This window comes from Buteo buteo, chromosome 14, assembly GCF_964188355.1.
Source record: "Buteo buteo chromosome 14, bButBut1.hap1.1, whole genome shotgun sequence".
NCBI lineage: Eukaryota > Metazoa > Chordata > Aves > Accipitriformes > Accipitridae > Buteo > Buteo buteo.
This window is the reverse complement of record NC_134184.1, coordinates 28,413,777-28,433,404: the sequence shown is the minus strand read 5'-3', so window position 1 is coordinate 28,433,404 and position 19,628 is coordinate 28,413,777. Positions and strand designations below refer to the sequence as shown.

The following is a 19,628-nucleotide window of genomic DNA, read 5'->3' as shown; positions in this document are numbered from 1 at the left end:
GAGCCCTTTAACAGCTAATTAAAGCACGCTTTGGAAGTTGGGGAGGTTCTCCTGTTTGCATAATCTTGGGTTTCCTGATTTCTTAGAAGGGTAGGATCTAGTGACATAAATACTTGAATGCTCTGCCATCACTACTTAGGAATTTGGGAATACCACAATCTATATGGGAAAAACAGCTGTTACATTTCCTAGAGTGAGGGAGTATGACCCTGTGACATGATCCTCCCTAATTAAATTGCATGGTATTGGGGAGAGGAAGATGCCCTTCATTTTTTCTGAGTTTCAGCCTACTGCAAAAACAAGGTGAAGTTAAACCTCCTGTACGAAGGCAGATGTTAATCCTCACCAATGGCACTGAAATCGCCCAGAGGCTTTCCTGGGGGTCTCAGTCTAGATGGGTACAGGTTAGACCTCTGTTTCTTATTCTTCTGTCACAGCAGCCCATAATCAATGGCAGTTTAAACGATTTTGATCAAAACGCTAGGCACCAAACATTTCTCTTCCTTAAAAACATATGGATTTAAATTCCTAGGCATCAACTTCCTTAGGTTCCTAATTTTAGACACCTGTTTCTGTTATTGTTTTGAAATGGTAGATTTTTTTATTAATGTATTGGTCACCTCAGTCATATAAAAAGATTACGTTTTGTGCTTGCCTTTTTCATCAGAAGTGACATAGCATACCTCTTTGTAAGCTCATGTTAACCATGTTTACCTTTGGTGCTGATGAGTAAATGAAAACGTGGGAGATGTAGGCATGCATCCCTCCAGTGAAGCTGTTTACATTCCATAGTTTGGGATATAATTTTTTTTTCTTTGCTATTGTATCGTGCAGTTTTTTTGCCTGTTCTAATTTGCCATGACGTGGTCAGGGCTGTTTCCTTCCGGCTGCTTGCGAGCCTGTGGTAGAGATAAGGATACGTTTACAGTGCATTTTTAAGAAGAAGCTGAAGATCTGCTTCGTGTAGGAACTCGAGGACTCTCTGTATTGTACAAAGAATTTATTTACTGGTTTCATCTGTTTGACACTGTGGGAATCAGGATCTAGAGCATTTTACTTGCAAAATAACGACTTTGCTAAATTTGAACTGTGTGTGAAAAAGAAAGGTGATATACTTGAGATATCCTACAGCTGAGTAGGTCAGTCTGGGTTTTCTATTTTTCCTTTGAATATACCTTAAAGATAAGAGTTACTAATGAATGTGAAAACTGCATATATGAATCAAATGAAAAGATGGATTTTCTTTTTGCTAACTTTTGTAACCTTTTCTTAGTCTCGTGCTTTTTAATATGAAACACTTTGAAACTCATGTCTTACTTCCTGAAACAGTTTTCTCTCTAAGGGAATGAAAATTCGCCTGTATTAACCAGTAAAAGTCATACCTCTGAAGATAACAAAGGTGTCTGACTTCCTTGGAGTTAGATACAACAGTTACAGTTTGGAGCAAGCTTTATTGTGACTGCTACTATTTGAAATAGCTAAAGCAATCATTTCTTAATTACAAATTTTTTATTTTTTCCCTCCACAGTGATAAAGGCTATTGAGGTGGCAAGAACAACTCAGGAAAGGATTTCGCCTTGGTTTGTTTCTCTTTGAGAAGAGAAGAACGCAGGAACACCGATGATCTAAGAAATACGAACGCTGATACTTGATTCATTTCATGATCCTGCTTTTCTGCCCAGCTGGACCTTGGTGACACTCTCCGTTCTTTCATATTCAAGAACACTTTTCTTCTTATGTGGAGCTGAGACCTGGGAATGCGTTATTATGGCAGCAGTTGTACAGCAGAATGAGCTTGTGTTTGAATTTGCCAGCAACGTCATGGAGGATGAGCAGCAGGTATGGGATGGTGTGAGAAACCATATTTGTGCAAGTTGGTGCTAGGAATATTATGAAAACATGAGGAAAAAAATGTGTAAAACTCAAAAAAGCAAACATTGAGGTCATTATTGTTGCAGCAGATCTTTGTGCTGTTTCAAAAGCTTCCTGTTGCTTCCTGTAACTTGCATGGGCAGAACAGAAATCGGTTGAAATGTTACAATTTCTGCAGTATTGCAGAGACATTCTCCTCTGAAAATGTTTTTCGTGTGTTGCTGATTTGTGCCAGTAGAATCCATCCATTTGTGCTGCAGAATTCCCCAGATTCTGGTATTTGAGAATAGTTTTAACTTTCCTAGTGTGCTAGGATAACATTCTGAATAAAAGTAATGGTTGCACTATGAATGACTAGAAGTAGCAGTAGGTACCTGCTCACTGCTTTATACGGATTGGTTTCTAAATTGTGTTACTGTATGCTGGCTATACAGAAATAAGCTTCAAAGTAATTCAAATTGGTTTCCTTTACTCTGCAGGGAAAATATGTCTGTTGTTATCTGAGGAGGCTCTCAGTTAGGTGTTGATTATCTAAACCACATCCTGTGAGTCCTGAGGCTTCAGTGAAGGATTCCTATTGTAGAAATCAGGCAGCTTCTCTATAGGTGGTGTTTAATAGTAAGGTTTTGCATTTATTAACAAGAAATTAGGTGTCTGGGTACTGTAGAGAGACAGTTTTTAAAGGGCTGAGAAGTGCCATGACAAACTTCCTCTTTCTGTGAATGTGAAAAGCATTTATCCTCCTCTCTTTCAAAAATGCTTTTGGCTTTATAATCTTGTCTCTGGGTTTTCTGTATGGCCTAATATCTGGCTGGGTCAGTCGCCTGTTTCTGCTGTCAGAGTCATGCGATCATTTCAATGAACTGAAGTGTTGTCTGTCTAAAGTGCTAACTCAGTTTTGGGTGGAACTAGTAATGTAACTTCCTTCCCTGTATTTTTCCAGAGCTTGTGGTAGCCTGGGGATTTAGATATGGGAATTGCACAAACATAGTTGAAAACGAGCCTTATTTATTGCCTCTGTTTGTTGTTCGTTGCTGGCTTTACTGTACAAGCCAATGGGAGAGGGGAGAATTAAGATGGGGAGGGCTACTTCGGTGTGGTTTCTGGAAGGGGTAGTGCAAGCAAACGTGGGTTTGTTCAGTTAGCTATGCATTCTGTCTCTTGCAATTTCTTCAGATGCTCACCTGAAAAACTTCAAAAATACACTCAACAGGGCAGTAAAACCTCCCTAAACAGAGCTAGCTTCAGCTCCAGAACAAACTCAACCTTGGCGTTTATCTCATAACCCCAATAAATCCTACTCCAGATGGAGCCTAAGGGAAGGCAGCATCCTGTAGCATACCCTAAAGGTGATGAAATCAAAGATGCAAAAGGCCAAAGAGGGAGAGTGCATAGCAGAAGGTCCATCGCTGCAAACAGTCAGATGCAAGCTCCTCTTAAATCACTGGGTTGACTCGGCTCAGATGTCAGAGATGCAGGTAGCCAGCTAGCTGGCTGCACAAAGGTAGATCTTAAATATGCAGTGGTAGAAAAGGAGTCCTGCATAGGGAAAGATCTGGGAAGCTGGAGCAACATTTAGCTCAAACAAGGATTTATAGTATAATGTTAACCCCAAAGATTGGTTATTGCATTTACCTGGTCGATCTGCTTCTTACAACATAGGAACCATTGCTATGGCTATTGCTACTCCTGAAGTTTTTAAATTCTGGACAGATTAGTTGTATTTAGGGATGGGTTAACACCATTTGTGTACTTTGCAAAAATTTTAGCTCTGGAAGTGCTCTGTGTTGGTCAAAAGCATTTTTTGAGCTTCATCAGTATACAAAAGGTGACATATTTATACAAAGGTGTCAGTTAACTGATCTTTGGATAATTATTTTTGCAGTACCCCCAAAAGCTGGCACTGCAAGAACTTTGGTGCTTTTTTTCTTGTCAAACTTTGCCTGGAGCCCTGTTGTGCCAAGAGTTGTCAGGACATGGAACAGCTGTGGGGAAAGATTTGGGGTCTAGATGGTAGCTATGCTCAGTATTTCAGGGAAGTCATAATTCATGGCTATTTTTTAATTATTTTTTTTTTAAGTCTTAGTTAAACAACCATAAATTATGAACAGTCCATTTGCAAATGTAAGCATTCAGCCAGTGGCAGACACCAATGGGAGGGACTCAATCACGTGGTCCCGTGTGAACGGGAAAGGTTCTCTCTTATCAGCTTTATCCTTTTCAGTTTAGAAAATAGGATTTTTAATTTTTTTTTTCTTGGAGTGTTCATTTATCGCATTGTGCATGTATGGTGAGGAAGAGATGGGATGAAAATACCCTTGTAATTTTGAGAAGGGAACAAGTGGCTTGCACTAATGCTGATAACCTGGCTGCTGCTGTGTGTCAGAGGTCATGGTTAAATAGATGGTTTGTCTTTTTTTTTTTTTTTTTTTTTCCTTTTTGAGAGAGAGAGAGTGCACACATAAGGCTTTGGCTGAGTCAGTGCCACTGCCTAAAATGGCTTTTCTTCACGTCTGCAGCTTCTCCTCTCAATGTCTTTCATTTAGCCCTTCGTTAACTTACAGTTAACGTGATAATTGATTGGGACATTCTTGATTTAAAAAGCTAGATAAAAGCAGTCACAGAGGCTGGATCCATACTAGGAAGTTTTAAATGATGCTAGGGACACGCTGAATCATCGCAACCCTTAAATTACTAGCAGGGTCCCCAGCATGATGCTCAAGTGGCTCTGAAGCATGAGTAACCTGTGCCCGAAGACACCTTCTGTCTCTGAGGGATGTTTCTCTCTTCCCTTCTTCTGAGGAAGAGGGCTCCAAGCCCTTAGGTTGGGCTGTGATTTCTGCACTGTCTTCTCGTGCCTTGGTTTGCTCTTCCACGTTCCGTGGTGTTGCTGTGGGCTTTCTGAAACATTAAGTCACCTGGTCAAGGCCAAGGTGTACATTTTTTTTACTATTTCCAGCTCCTGCAGAAAGTCCCCCCCCTTATTCACTTGCAGTTTTACAAAGACTTTAAGGAAATGATTGTGAGGTCTGTAATGAGGTTGTCTACCCCAGGAAAGCAAGTGGTATTTATCTGCTTCCAGCATCCCTCTGTGAAACTTGGTAATTTCTCAGATGCTGGCCGTGGGAACGCCTTTAAAGTCAAGAGGCTGCCTTTGCTGTTAGCACAGGAACCTTCAGCAAGAGAAAACCGAAGCCCATTTTTCTAGTCAACAAAGTCACTTTGCCTAGTTTCGTTTAGTTTTTTTTAAAAAAAATAAATGGCCAGCTGTATTGCAAGTCTGAATTCTGTTGCTCTGTTAAAAAAAAACAGGTTTTTTTCACTGAGGTTTCTTTCCTTTTTTTTTTTTCTTCCCTATGTAGCTTTTCCCTGCTCCTATCTATTGCATGCCTTTCTTCCCACCAATCACTTGCACAAAATTTATTACACACCAGTTAGAAGCTAGTCACCATATTCCTGGGACAAGTTTTCTTCTTTAGAGGACTTGTAGTATGAGAAGGCAGTACCTCCAGAGCAGAAGAAATCCCCTTCCTTATTTTCCATTTCCTTAACCAGGATGGTGATTTGATCTTCTGTCAGTTAGCGACAGCTGATGAGAAAATTCTCAGAGAAAAAAAGAAACACCTTGTCAGCATGTCAAACACCGAAGAAGAATTTGAGAGCAGGAGGGAAGATTGCTGCCTTTGGCCCCCGGAGGAGGGCAGGGTTCAGTTTTCAGGGGGTCATGGAGCATGACCGATGCTTTCAGGGACCTGCTCATGGGACCTTCCATGGACTTCAGCATCTGTCTGAAGCTTTGCACTCCTCCGAATTGTTAAAGGTTGGTCTATAGGACTGGTTTGTAGATAAACTACAGTGAGGAATTTGGTGGGTAAGACTTGGGAAGATTGCAGCAGTAGCTCAACTCTTTCATGTGTCCAGCAGACATGGGAGATGTGTTGAAGCCAAGCAAAGCTTTGGCACAGCTACGGTGTCACATTTTAACTATATTTTGCATGAGAAAGATGAAGCAGCAGAAGTAGGCAAAAGGAAAAAATACACAAATTGTTTTTCTATGGATTTATGTATTGATTTCTCGAAAATCATTGTTGACACTTTAATTTGGGACTGGTTTTTGAATTTTGGGATACTTTGCACTCTTCCTTTTTGTTAGTGCACATAGAGCCACCTTTGTATTAGAAATAAATTACTTTGTGATCTTGCTAGTAGAGAGATAATTTGTCTTAATCGAATGACTACCTTCTAGTCCTTAATTTAATGTTTTCCCTGTGTGTAATTCTCATGACACACTAGCATCAAGGGAGCCATAGTAAACAAGGGCTCTTCTGCAGTTCTAAATGTGTACAAAGTTATTCCTGTGTCTTAAAACAACAGAGCTACAGGAAGCTTTAGCTTGGCTCTCAATTGGGATTCAGGCACTTTCAGTGAAGTCAAGAACATGGTAGAAGAACCGAGGTGAGCTTTTGCATCTCAACAGTCATATATACATCAGCATATGTTAGTAGTAGCTTTTAAAACTGAATGAAATCATAACCAGTTGCAAATATTGTACAAAAAAGTGATGATGGTTTCTGCAAAAATGCATTTCAAATTAGATTTGTGTGCAGTTGCATGAATGCTTTTCTCTCTGAAAGCATATTACATATTTGTTCCAGCCTTTGCTTTTTCAAAGCCATGGCAGGAAAGAAATTCTGCATATTGTACCTCCGTAAGGTATGAGTTGGAAGCAGGTGTAACAATGGTTTTAAAATAAAAGGCCACAAGAAGTGCTATTTACTCTGACTATTCCAGTTGAAGGCTGTTATTAATTTAAAGAAAACCACATTTGAAGTGTCTTACCACAAGTGAATGCTTTTCTGTTTGTTTCTTGTCTTTTGGAAGTGCAGTGTGTCAGCAACGGTCCAGTGCCGAGTTCAAGTGACGAGGTATTCCCCTGCCATGGGTTTCTCTGCCTGTGGGCAGACACAGTGACCGTGTTGGAATATGTGTATGATGGTTGTTTCTAGACATGGTCAAAATACAGTTTAACCTTGCAGAGCAGATCACATCTGATCATACAGATCAAACCAACTGCTGCTGAAGTGCGTGACAGCAGCACTATTCAGTACCACGGGAAACATTTTGGTTAGCGGGGAAGCGTGTTTCAGTAACACATGGCTGCTTGGGCTTTTGTAATTAGGTTTCACAGCAGAGTGACGAGTAGGTTGTAATATAAATAGGGCTTTGAGAAACTGAGCTGAAAACATGTGACAATTGGTTGGTTTTATCTGTGTTTCATGTATTATTCTGAAACAGTTTTTTATGACTGGTCCCCACTAAAGAATAACAGCAGAGCTGGAGGTGGTTTTGCCTCTCGGAGGCCAAGTCAGGGACCCGAGTGTCAGTCATTAGAGAAGCATGGTGCTGAGCCAGAGTAATTTTTTTATCCAGAAGAAGCTAACACGAGGCTTATCATAAGCACAGGCAACTCAATATCAACATATCTACAGACGCTGCAGCTATCGAGCTGGTGGCACGGCAGAAGCGGGGAGGAAGACGTGGCGGGGGGGCAGCTGGCCGTTTGCCGATGAGGGTGTAGGAGACGGGCACCTACGTCAGAAAGAGACACCCCAACGCCTCCACCCATTCATCAACGGAGAGGAATAGGCGTTTTGGGGGCATGATTCATCCGATCGTAGCACAGGAGCCTAAAACTGGGCAGGGAAATTGTGCCCTAGAAATACCCATTTCTCTCTGTTGGCTTTGAAGGAAACCTGGAGTTCCCAGCTCAAGTCCAAGTGCCTGCACCACAGCTGTCTGAAGTTAGGCGAGATGAACTTCACCCTTAGTGTCTATGAACTAGAGCAGGATGAGAAGACTGAAGTCTTCTTACTTGCATCTTCCCTACCTAAAATCCGTAGTTTTTACCTGCTCAGTAGAATACTGAACAGGTACTTGGAAAGCATGTACTCTTCCTGCTTGCAGGTGACAGGAGCCTGAGTGGAGTGATGTATGTAATCCTTTTTTTTTTTTTTTTTTTTAATGTAGTTACATATATCGATGTACAATATATGTAACTTACATCCGAAAAGCTATATACTGTGTCATATTACTGAAATTGAGGTATTTACACCATTTTTAGAGCATGAATTGTATCTCAGTAATGAGGCTGTAATGGACCGTCTTCCTTCTAGTTTATGGAACAAATTGTTGAAAATAAACCCTTTTTTTAATACATACGATATTTTCTTTTTCTTCTTTTTTTACAGTGCTTTATCTTTTTAATTGATATGGCTTTTATTTAGTGAAATCTGTCTGTTTATTCTTGCCTGGAAGCAAATAGGATCAGGCATGTTGGGGTCAGGAAACAAACAGGATGCACAATGTGAACACGATTCTTTCTGAGGAGGAGCAGGGACCTCTTGGCCACCAGAGATTCCTGGTTTCTCAGCCCCGGCAAAATGCAACCTTGGACAGAGGTGGCCGCAAAGGTGTGGGGTAGCAGCTGTCCCATTGCTTGACTCGATATACACCCATCATCTGGCAACGTCATTGCACAAGAGGGCTCTAACTGGTCTGCCCTTTGTTTGTTTTTATTGATCTCTGCCATGTTATTCTATTTTGAAGCTTATGTTTGGTAGAGTAGGTACGTTATTTGTTGGGTTTTTTGCTTTTGGTTTTGTTGTTTTTTTTTGTTTAGCAGACTGTCCATGATAAAAGCCTATAGAAATACTAGTTTTGTTTCTTAATTCTTCCTATTTTCCTGATTGCCCTTTACCGCAGTTGTTGAGACATGTTTTACAAAACACAGAGCAAATTAAAGTGGTAATTACTGTCTTTTAAAACTTCTAATTGCACTTTCTACTTTCAGTATTTACATTCCAGACTTCCCTAGGAGAGGCTTACTCCTGTAGCCATTGTCTGTGTTGAGCCAATAGCTCTGATACCATTTTCCATTGGTGGCGGTGTGTGTAGTGGCAAGACTGTGTGACATGAGCAATCCCTTAGCAAGCTCATAATCATATGGTTTTTGTTTTGTTTTTTTTTTTTCTTGTGTGGTTAAATAAAAAAAACTGCTTGATCCGTGCATATCTGTGATCTTCTGTGAAGGGTGAGACCAAATGTACATATACTGGGTTTCTCAGAAACATGTTTTAGCAACTGTTTGTTTTCTTTTGTGTTTTTTTTTAAGCTTGCCACATTCATAATGTGATTTATTTTTATAGTGAGAGAACCTTAGAGTTACACTAGACTTTCTTTGAGCCTGCTCTGCTATCATCAGCTATGACTTTCTTCCTGCAAATGACATTTTAAAAGACTTGCTTTGGAAAATACTGTGTCTCTAGTAAATGGTATTTTCTGAAAACCTCTTCCTGTTGAATGGTTGCCTTTTCAGAGAGTGTGCATCTTATTATTTATTACTACCAGTCAGCTTGATTTCTGTTTTCCCAGCTGCCTCTTTTTTTTCTGTATCTGATGCAAAATAACCATCGAGACAGAAGGGTCATGCCTGAAAGCAGACTTAGGAAGGAAAGCGGGGAGGAAGTAATGTCAAGTGACTAAAGCCGTAAGAATTAGGGAAAGTATTACGGCACGTATATCAAGCACTCCCTGTTACGCCCCTTGCTCTTGTAGCAAGTGTCCTCTAAAATAGTGATCTTCAACCAGGGTCTCATGGGAAACTTGTTGCCTGTGAGAGCTGCGTCCAGTCCTGACAGCCACAGGACTCCCTCACCCCCAGCTTGATGGGAAGAGCAGAAGATTAAGGTACTTGCAGCAAGTTGCTTGCCCAGTATTATTGCCAGCAAAGTTTAGCATTTACTGTGCTGCGCCACTCCTCTGTATTGTCAGCTTTTATGCTGCAGAATGATGTCGTGAGAGTCTGGTATTACCTACTGGAGTGAAGTCAATGTATTAGATACTACAGTGAGATTCTGCCTCTGGCCCATAATGGGACACTGCTGCTACTTGGTTTTATGTGCTAAAAATCACCTTGTTATTTGGTACTCCCTCCTGTACTCATCTTCAAGTGATGGAGTATAGGTCTGCTGAAGTATTAATCAGTAAGTGGTTAGATTGGATGTAGTCTAACTACCATTATTGTAATTATTTTTTTTCCTACCGCCCAGCTTGGTGATCCATCTATTTTCCCTGCTGTCATCGTGGAGCATGTTCCTAGTGCGGACCTTCTACATAACTACTCTGGCTTAACCTGTGTGGATGAACCTAGTGACATGATCACTGAGAGCTCTCTGGACGTCGCAGAAGAGCAAATCATAGAAGATGATGATATCACCCTCACAGGTTGGCAATAAAAACATTTCTGCGTCATGTTTTTGCACCAAGATGGCTGTGGCTAATGGTAGAAAAAAGCTTGATGACAGAAACCAACAGGAAACAAAATTATAGTAGTATTGAATGCTGTTAATTCTGTACAAGACGGAGAAAATATCATTAATACTATTAGCAGGTAGCTTGCAGTCCCAGCTGCACAGCTGATAACTGTCAAGAGTTTCATCCATCAACAGAGAAGAAGACAGGGTCCTGCTCAGAGTACCAACAAGATTTTTCTTTGCTCTTTGTAGGACTTGTTTGCTCTTACTTAATGGTTGGTACGTACCTAAGTAAATGTACATACCAAAAAGCAGGAATATGCAGTTTGAGTAGATGTACTGCTTTTAGCTTCCTGAGGGTATACAATTAGCCATAAAATGTACACGTTATTGTGACTTACTGATGTAAGTATTCTCAGCATAGTAGTCGTTTTGGACCTCTAATAATGATTAATGCCTAAAATAGAGATGTTCTGTGTAAATTGTGTTAGAAAGGTAGCCCAAAACACAAAAAAAGGAGGAAAGCTCAAATATGTGACACATATTTTAAAAAAACAACCCCTCACTGAACGCACATATTTGAAGCATTTTTGCAGAACAAGTCTGAAAGGTGGGGTAGATATTTCACAGAGAGAGGATCTGTTTCTGCATCTTCTTTCAGCCATTAGGCTTCACACCTGGACTGTCTCCAGGGCTGGAGACAGCTTGCTGGTTTCAATCATGCTTTTGACATTTCCAAAGGCATACTCTGATACAATCTTTTACCACCAAAAGCAAAAGCAAAACTCAACAAAACTTGACATCAGGAACAGTTCACAGAGTAAATTGACATGAGCTGTTCTCAGTAAATGGTTTTATCTAATAAAAATGACTCCTTTTTTTTCTTAGTAGTGAATTATCTGTGAACAGACTGTGACCGTACAAATAAGTTAGCTGATTATTCAAGAAGGTTTTACATACTTAAACATTATTTCAAGTTGAGACCTCTTGCCAAGTATTCACTTGCTATTCATATTAATTATTCACACTGCAACTGGCATTTCCTCAGTGTGTTACTTAAGCACCACTTAATGCGGCTGTGTGAATTTTTCATAGTGGATTGTTTTTATGAATCCATATTCACTGTAATACATTGTGCGTGAATTTTTACTTGCATGAGTAATTGTGAAACTCCACTTTTGTGAATGCTCTTGTTAACGCTTTTTTTGTTGCTGGTCACATGAGAAGCGTTTGCAGATTGCTGCCAGAGACTGAAAATATGTAATCCTTGTAACCGATGGTGTCCAAGGGTTTCTGGGATACTTTGGAGGCAGACAAGTATGGTATTGTTCCCATCATCCATTGTAGTTCAAGCAGTCTGCTTTTCTTTAAAGGTAAAGTCCTTAGAAAACCAGAGCTGCCACTTTGCAGAGATTATTGTTGTGAAGGAGATGTTAACTAATCACCTGTTCCACACTCTCCATCCTGCTAACTACTGTGCATGCTGTGAGCTTTCCTTGGAAAAGCTCGGGCAGGGTCCAGCACCGCTGCTGAAAGCTCCTGCTCGGGATGCACAGCGGACAGCACTGGCAGCTCAGCCCCCGGTTTCTGGCAGAATTTTGGGGCAGAATTCGGGGGCCCAGGGATGCGAAGGCACCCCACAGGAGGTGAGGAGGGGACACTGGGGAAGGAGCACCCCGTCACCTCCCTGACCGCTGCAGGCAAGCATCAGCTGCGGCCGCAGCTGCCCGCTTGCGCTGCAAGGCTGCTGCTGCGGAAGAGACGCGGTTCAAGCAAAGCTTGCCGTAGGCTGCCTCTGAAATGGGGCTAATCGTAACTGAAATTTCCCACCTACTCGATTTTTCAGCTGCTTTTCTTTCCTCCCTTCTTTGAAGTTCCCTTCTTGATTTTTTCCGTGGGGCGTGTTTGGTCTCAACAGTGAAATGCGTTCTTTTGCTCTTTGAAGTTTGTACCAGTCTTCTCAGTCACTTCCATGTTATGCCTTTGAGAGAGGATCAGACATTATGAAGATTGTACTAATTCCACATTAAAATATTCGTAAGACTCAAGTTCACAGCAAAATGAAACTGAAACCACCGTCATTTGTGACTAAACGTTACTGAGAAATAGCTGCTTAATATGCAAGATTTGGGTTTTTTTAAAGTTACCGTTTTTTCAGTACTGTTTTATGACTCTGTCATACATAAAGTTTCTGTCTTCTCCTGAACTAACATAAATTAGCAGTAGGTCTGCTGAAACTGAAGCAAATAGTTTTTAGGGATCTATCTGCAGAATGGTGGACACTGGTAGGTTTTTCCATCTATAGGATGTAGCTTCAGCCCTTCAAAACCACAGCTATCACACATTGGTGATTACTTACTGTAGTAGGAATTATAACCTGCAGAAAACTATAACAGCATCTGTTTCACATGAAACCCTGCTGAAAGATGGCTAACGTCCAGCTTTTTAGTTAGGTTAATGCTCATGCTGTAATTTTTTTTATAATGAATAGGCAGACCTGCCTTATCGCCCTCCTCTTTAAAAGCACTTTTCCCTGCAAAAACTGTGATGGCAATTTATATAGTCAGTTTGTTGCCAATATTACGGGTTTTTAAATGATTAGCCATCATGTAGTAAACGGTGATTAACAAAATAAATTGTAGTGTTTGGCTTTGAATGAAGTTTTATCTCTAAAGGGAATATCGGATTTATTTTTTTTTCTCTGAAAAATATAGGGGATAACGTTTTGTGCAGAATAAATTCTATGCCAACTTATAGGATGGTACAATTTGCTATACTTTATGTACCTTATTAATGTGACTAATTATGGTTATAAGGTGCACAGGAAGGAGGAACTAATGGGATTATGTAACTTCCCGAAAACATTTTTTAATTGGTATTATTATTTTTTTTTAACTTTGTCATGTCTGGCCAGTTTAATTTAGAAAAATAACAATTAATCAAACTCCGCCATTTTGTGGTTCACCTGTTCTGCTGTTGTTTTCGTGGGATCAGGGTAGCGGCTGCACTGAAGACAGTTTGGGGGGGGGATGAGAGAGGAAGGACAGAAAATTTGTGCTTAGATCCCCTGTGCCGTAGTCTGAATAGGGAGCATGGAAGTGTGCATTTTCACAGATCAATAACGGTGCTTAATAACGAGTTCAGAATTTATTTTACAGCATTTCGAAGTTCAGTACTATTTGGCTTGTACATTCAGTGAAGCTCTAGCATTCGTGGCACAAGCCAAGCTGGTCAGGTAGGAGAATGAAGGCAAAGAGGTGTTAGGTACTGCAGTCCTGCGCAAACCCAGCGTCTTCGGTGATCATTTGTGACGCTACAAAGACGTCAAAAGGAGTAGTTAGGTGGAAACTGAACTTTATAGTGTTAATCCGTGAGGATTTTGAGTCAACGAGATGCCAGTTGTAAAAACAATGGGTACAGTTTCAATTACTTTGTAAAGAAATTACTCACTGCTGCACGTAGCATCTGGTTAAAAACAGTGAGGTTTTTTTCATATAGCTCCCCAGTGACATAATTTTCTTTACAAATTCCAAAGCCTTATTTAAAAAAGAAGATGAAGGGTGATGTGTAGGTCTCCTGAAATACCTGTGTTCTTAAACTCGGTTTTCCAGTGTCCATTAACAATCAGCTCAGAGTTGGTACTAAAAAGCAATTGCTTAAATTTAACAGCCAGCTATTCTGCAGAAGGGGGCTATGTCCATGCTTAATGGTTCTCTTTCTACTTTTAGCAACTTTAGATTTCTTCCGATGTTATTTTGAGGCTCTGCCGTCCCTGTTTTTGTCTATAGTAAAACCAGCAGTGAATTTAAACACAGCTGTGACTAGCACAGCCCTTATCTTGGCCCGGACAAGGACTCACGTTGTACACTCTGCGGAGCTGCCGGCCAGCAGGGAAGCAACGGGAGCAGGACGGGATTGTTGAAAGCGGTGTAAAGCTTTCAAAAAAGACATTGGACAGGAGTAGGGAAAGCAGGTCTTTGGACTGAGGTGGGGAACTTCCAGCGTGAGGCACAGTTTCTTCCTGCGCCAGGTGAGAAGAGCAGAAAGCTGTGTTTGGGCAAGCCTTGCGCTAGCGGCGAGTGCTGATTCATAGCGAACCTCGATTCACAGTAACTGGGCTGTAATTGGCATGCAGATACAGAGGCTTACATTTGTGGCTTAGTCAGATAAACAAGAACTTGTAGAGTACCCTGAGAGAAAAAAAATGAAGTTACTTTTGGGTGTGGTTTTCCCTTCCCCCATCCCTTTTTTCTTTTTCCTCCCCTCCCCCCCTTTTTTCTTTTTCCTCTCCCCCTTATTTCCTTTTTCTTCCCCCCTTTTTTCTTTTTTCTCCTCCCCTTTTTTCCTTTCTTTCCCCCTTTTGTCCTTTCTTTGCCCCCTTTTTCCTTTCTTCTCCCCATTTTCCTTTTTTCTTCCCCTTTTTTCCTTTTTTCTTCCCTCTTTTTTCCTTTTTCCTTTTTTCCTTCCTTCTTTTTCCCTCTTTTTTCCTTTTTTTTTAAAGTTTCTACCATTTAAGATAACATTTGAAATCTGATGCTTCTCAGATATGACCTCCCCCACGACCATTCTTTCAGCTCTGACTTTGCCAAAGTGTAACAAATGAGCTATTTCATCCCATTTCTTCTTAAATTTGTGACTGTATCATAACTGCCAGAGATAGGAATACTTTTCTGCAACATTAGGAGAAACACTAAAATAACAGACACCAACTTGCCTTTGGTGGTTGAGCTGGTTATCTCCAAGCACTGTCTCAAGCGGAGTGATGCGAATTAGGATCCTGCTGCTAGTAGGAGAGAGGGGTGTCCCTCCATCTCTTCTGTGCGGTGCTCCACACCTTGTTTGTGTTAGCTCTTGAGCTCTTGGAATTCAACTTGCTAACCCAGAAATACCCCAAAAACTTCTTTTCAGCCATTTTATAAAACTAAATTGTCTCACTGCGTAATCAAAAAAACGTGAAGCCTGGCTTCTGTTAAGTCACAGGAATTTGGATCATGAACCAGGGGCAGAGTTGGGAGGAAGAACCACAGCCCTGTTTTTTTCAGCAACAGGGAAATACTAATTTGGCTCAAACCACCTTGTGAAGTCATCTTCTAAGAGGCTTGAAGGGTGTTAGCATGCGCATTAATGTAGTTAAGAAACTTACTTTTGCCATTCTGTGTCTGTGGATAGACAGATAGTTGGCGCTCCTTATAGTTTTTGTGAGCATCAAATTATATTAATGTCTACATTTACATTATTTATATGACTATTAAGAGTTCCTTTGATTAGTCTTGGATACGGATGGTCGATCTCTAGCCACACGGTCTAACAGCAATGTAAAGCTGGAGTCCTCTGCCTCGCCTGCCATTATTCCGAGTGAAGAATTGGCTGCTCCATCACCTCAGCACCTGAAAGCAAGCAGGCGGGTTTGCTCCTTGTACAGCTTTTGCCAGGGAAGGGGCAAACAGCGGCTGCTCCCTCCTCCCCACCTGCAGCACTGAGAACCCGGGGATACCACTGCTGGCTTTTAAATTGTATGTAGCAGCGTAAACCAGCCCTGCTCAATGGCTGTGGCTGAGCTGGATCGTGGCGGGTTACCTTTGTTTCCATTCAAACAACGCCAGAACTGGTGACAGCTGCTTTGGCAGTGCTGCGTGCCTATATTTAGGGTGACGTCCTTATCGTGGTCTTCGTTATGCTGGTAGATGGTATGAAAAGTTCCCATCCAGATAAAACTTACAACCAGAAGCGAGCCAGTTGGCACTGCCAGACCGAGCGTGAGCGTGCCTGTGGACCATGGGCTGCCCTCGGTTCTGTCTCCTCCTCAGCTGGCCAGACGTTCCCTAGGGATGCTGTTCGGCTCCCGGGGCTGAGATGCTCTGGGGCTGAGCTCCTGATCCAGCAAGCTGCGCAACAAAAGTGTCAGCAGTTTGCTGCCCCTTCTCGCTCTATGGCTTCCCAAGCCAGGACCTTAGTCCATACTCACTACCTCCCTTTTTCTCTTCACGCTGTCCTCTTCCCCAGCTCTGCATTTCTCATTTCTTAAGCCTCTTTGGAGATGTCAGCCAGAAGGTGCAGATCCTTCACTGTCTGAACATCTGTGCAAGATGGGGGGTGAAGGGGGTCCTGTAGACAACAGGGTGAGTTGCTGTGTGGGTCAGGGGTTCCCAACACCCGTCTGCTTTATTCTGTCTTAGCCTGAGCCTCTGACACTTGGGGCATGGTAGGACTAAGGTCAAGAAAAAATCCGGAAGGTAAGGAGGCTTCTCCTGAGCTCGATGCACTGCCTGTAAATCACAGCTGGGTGGAGGAGCTAGGGCTGGTGTGTGAATGTATGCACTTGTCTTTGACCTCTCCTAATAATAGGATTGCTGAAGCTGTAAACATTTGGGGTGAAACTGGGGATTTTTTGCTTGGTTGGTTTTTTAATCGTGTGATTGTTTAGTGCTAGTGAGCTGGGTGCTTTGTTGTTACTGTGGTATTTTGATTTTTTTTTTTCTTTAAAGTATAGAAAATCTGGCATAAACCTGTTGCTTTTATGCGAAGAAGAGATGTTGCAAGGTCATTGTGTTGTGTTTTATCGTGCATTTTTGCTTGCTCTGTCAGTTAGTCTGTCTGGGGTTTTTTTTATTTGTTTTTTTGTGACTGCCCCACCCCAAATTCCTCAAAGCTAAACAGGGAGAGAGGGTGTGAAGCTGACTCATGACCAGACTGAGAAAGTAACTGAGGTTCACTGGTGTCCTAGGGAGGGGAATACTAATGCAGCCCTTTGTACGGCTTTGATAGATGCAGGTGAATTCCCCAACGTAGCTTCAGATTTGTGTTAATGGATGAGGCAGCCTGGCCCATGCATTTCCATCCAACAAAGAGTAATTTCTAAAAGAACGTGTTAAACAGTTCTACAGGTTTACAGTACCAGGTGCTGGAACTATCATCTAACTTGTTAGTCATGCTACAATTATTTTGAAAAAAATCCTTTTTTTTTTTTTTAAAGGTACGGTAAGGTACTCCTCCAGTCAAGCCAATATTATCTTCTTGGACAGTTGTTATTTTGCAAAATGATATTTTATTGGATTTTTTTTGGTGCGTAGCTTCAGATGACCTTAATTATAAATTAATGCTCAAGAGCTTTGGATTTGTCTAATGACCACCCTCATGAGATTGATGAGAGATTGTCTAGTAGTCAAAGTTTTTGAAAAGTTTGCCAGCCCTCTGTATTGTTTTTCCTGTGTTAGGTTTACTTTCCACTGTGTTCCTGGAGCCTGCACTGTTAGCCCTACCTGTAATACCCATGGATTTGAGTGGTTTACAATTCAGTTACACCTTCGGATCATGTGCTCTTGTGGAATATTTTCCTTTCTGTCCTCCAGGCTAAATAACAGGATATTTTTGGTGAACATCTCTTAATTATGGAATTCACTTCTTTTGGTCCACATAAGATGAAATTAGGTTTGCTTTTTTAAAGGATACTGTCTGGAATATTGTTTGTGGTAGTGATATTTCTTAGGGTTCATGAGTATTGGGTTTTACTGCATGTGCTTGATCAGCAAAGAGAGGGGTTAGAAAGATGAGGCAGAAACAAAGGGTTTGTGTTGGTTTTGTTATTTTTTAAATACATACAATCTGAAAAATGTACTGTATTAAATAAATGAAATAAATATTTCAGTGTGCATTTTTTCCCCAGCTAACCTGTTACTACTCATCTAGTAGAAGACAGTGTTTACCACTTTTTTTTTTCTAGAAATGAAATAAGAATAAATACCGTGTTAAGCTTTAAGTCCAGTTTGTATCTTGTTAAGAATTAATTTTTCTCACTTGCTTTTAGTTGAAGCATCTTGTCATAATGGAGATGAAACAATGGAAACAATCGAGGCTGCTGAAGCACTTCTCAATATGGACTCCCCTGGTCCTATGTTGGATGAAAAAAGAATAAGTAAGTTTTTTATGAAAGCAAATCCAGTCTGTATTTGCCTTGTTTATTTGTGAAAGAAGGAGGGATTCAGTGCAGCATGGTTGCATGGAATTGGTGAGATTGTTTTGCTTCCAGGTAGCCTTTACGTACATAGTTTGGATATCAGAAATCCAGTGCTGTATGCAATGAAGGATTTCATTGCCATGCCAGAGTTGAACAGGTAAGGAAAGAATCAAAAATTACAGAGGGAAGGTGTGAATGAAGTTGGGTAGTTTAGATTGCAGTGTTTTGTTTGGCTGATAGAGGATTAGTCTGTTTATGTTGTCAAGATAAAAGAATATACACTTACATCTGCAGATTGCTTTAAATGTGAATAAAAATGTGTGATCACCAAATAATTGTGCTTTTTGAGGGAGTGGGTTTTATCATTATATTGTTCTATTTTAATAGTGCTTCTGCTTCTGTAAAACACTGTTGGCGCATATATTCCATTATGAGCTAGTCTTCTCTCCCATGAAGGCCTTAAGTGTCATAGTTTTGTTTCATTCTGTGTTTAAATTTTTGCTGTAAAAAATAGCATTTCAAAGTCCTTGTGGTTGTGTGAAAATACTCCTGTTGTCCCTTTTCAAAGTCCTTGTGGTTGTGTGAAAATACTCCTGTTGTCCCTTTTCCTTAAGCAACTATGTTTGGCACAACTGAAGATGATGATATGGTGGCTCCTATTACACACGTGTCAGTCACGCTTGATGGGATCCCTGAGGTGGTGGAAGTTCACCAAGCACCAGACCCTTACGCTGAATCACCAGAGACTCCAGAATTCGAACAACCAAAGAAGAAAAAAGGTAAGATGCTACTGGAGAACAGCGGCGTGGAGTAGGAGAGCACTGGGTGGCACGCTCGCCTCCCCTGTGGGTGTCTGGAACCATTCTGGGTGTCAGCCCAAAATAACTGAGTGGGCTCAGCTAGACATACAGAGAAAGTGTTCTTTTACTGGGTAGTGTGAGCACAAATGCTGGTGCTTAGATACTAATGATGTTGGAGAGGTAGCAATGATGGCTTATCCCATGGGAAACATGAATCTCTGCTTGTTCCTATTTATAATTTCTTCCTCAGAGCAGAACTGCAATACAAGCTATAGAGCTTTTGTAACTGTGAATCCTGAAGTACTTTAATTAGCTCTTATTTAGCTTCAACTAAAGATACTTGATCTGTTCAGAATATGGGATGAGAATGAGGAGGGTTTTTTAGCTTTTCTTAAATATGAATGGTTTAATTTTAGGTTTTTTTAAATAGCTGCATGCTATAGTATGTGTTAGTCCCATTTGTGGTAGGTGATGTTCCATTAGATTCAGTGCTGTGCCAGAGTAATGAAGTGGTGTTAGACCTTCTGCTCCTGTTTTCCCACCCTGATTGAGTGTGGACCCCACCAGAGGTCCTGAAGCTGATGTCTGCGGTGGAAAAGTGTCATGCAGTGCAGGCAGATGTGAGGTGCTGTTGCAACAAACTTAAAAAAAGGAAAAATAAACCAAGAGAGTTACATTTCTGGAACTAAT

The 19,628-nt window shown here is 41.0% G+C and overlaps 1 protein-coding gene across 7 annotated transcripts in view; it reads left to right on the top strand.

The window, feature by feature from the left end:
- ELF1 (E74 like ETS transcription factor 1) overlaps positions 1-19,628 on the top strand; it is a 92,216-nt gene that overhangs the window by 50,400 nt on the left and 22,188 nt on the right. For 6 of the 7 annotated variants that reach the window (XM_075046114.1, XM_075046119.1, XM_075046115.1 and 3 more), the window contains 4 exons: positions 1,529-1,839; positions 9,981-10,155; positions 17,989-18,096; positions 18,753-18,917. In XM_075046114.1, the coding sequence (XP_074902215.1) occupies positions 1,768-1,839; positions 9,981-10,155; positions 17,989-18,096; positions 18,753-18,917 (520 nt within the window). In that variant the 5' untranslated portion in view covers positions 1,529-1,767. Of the gene's footprint in view, positions 1-918; positions 1,140-1,528; positions 1,840-9,980; positions 10,156-17,988; positions 18,097-18,752; positions 18,918-19,628 lie in introns of those variants that run through there. The other variant, XM_075046117.1, reaches the window with a different exon arrangement.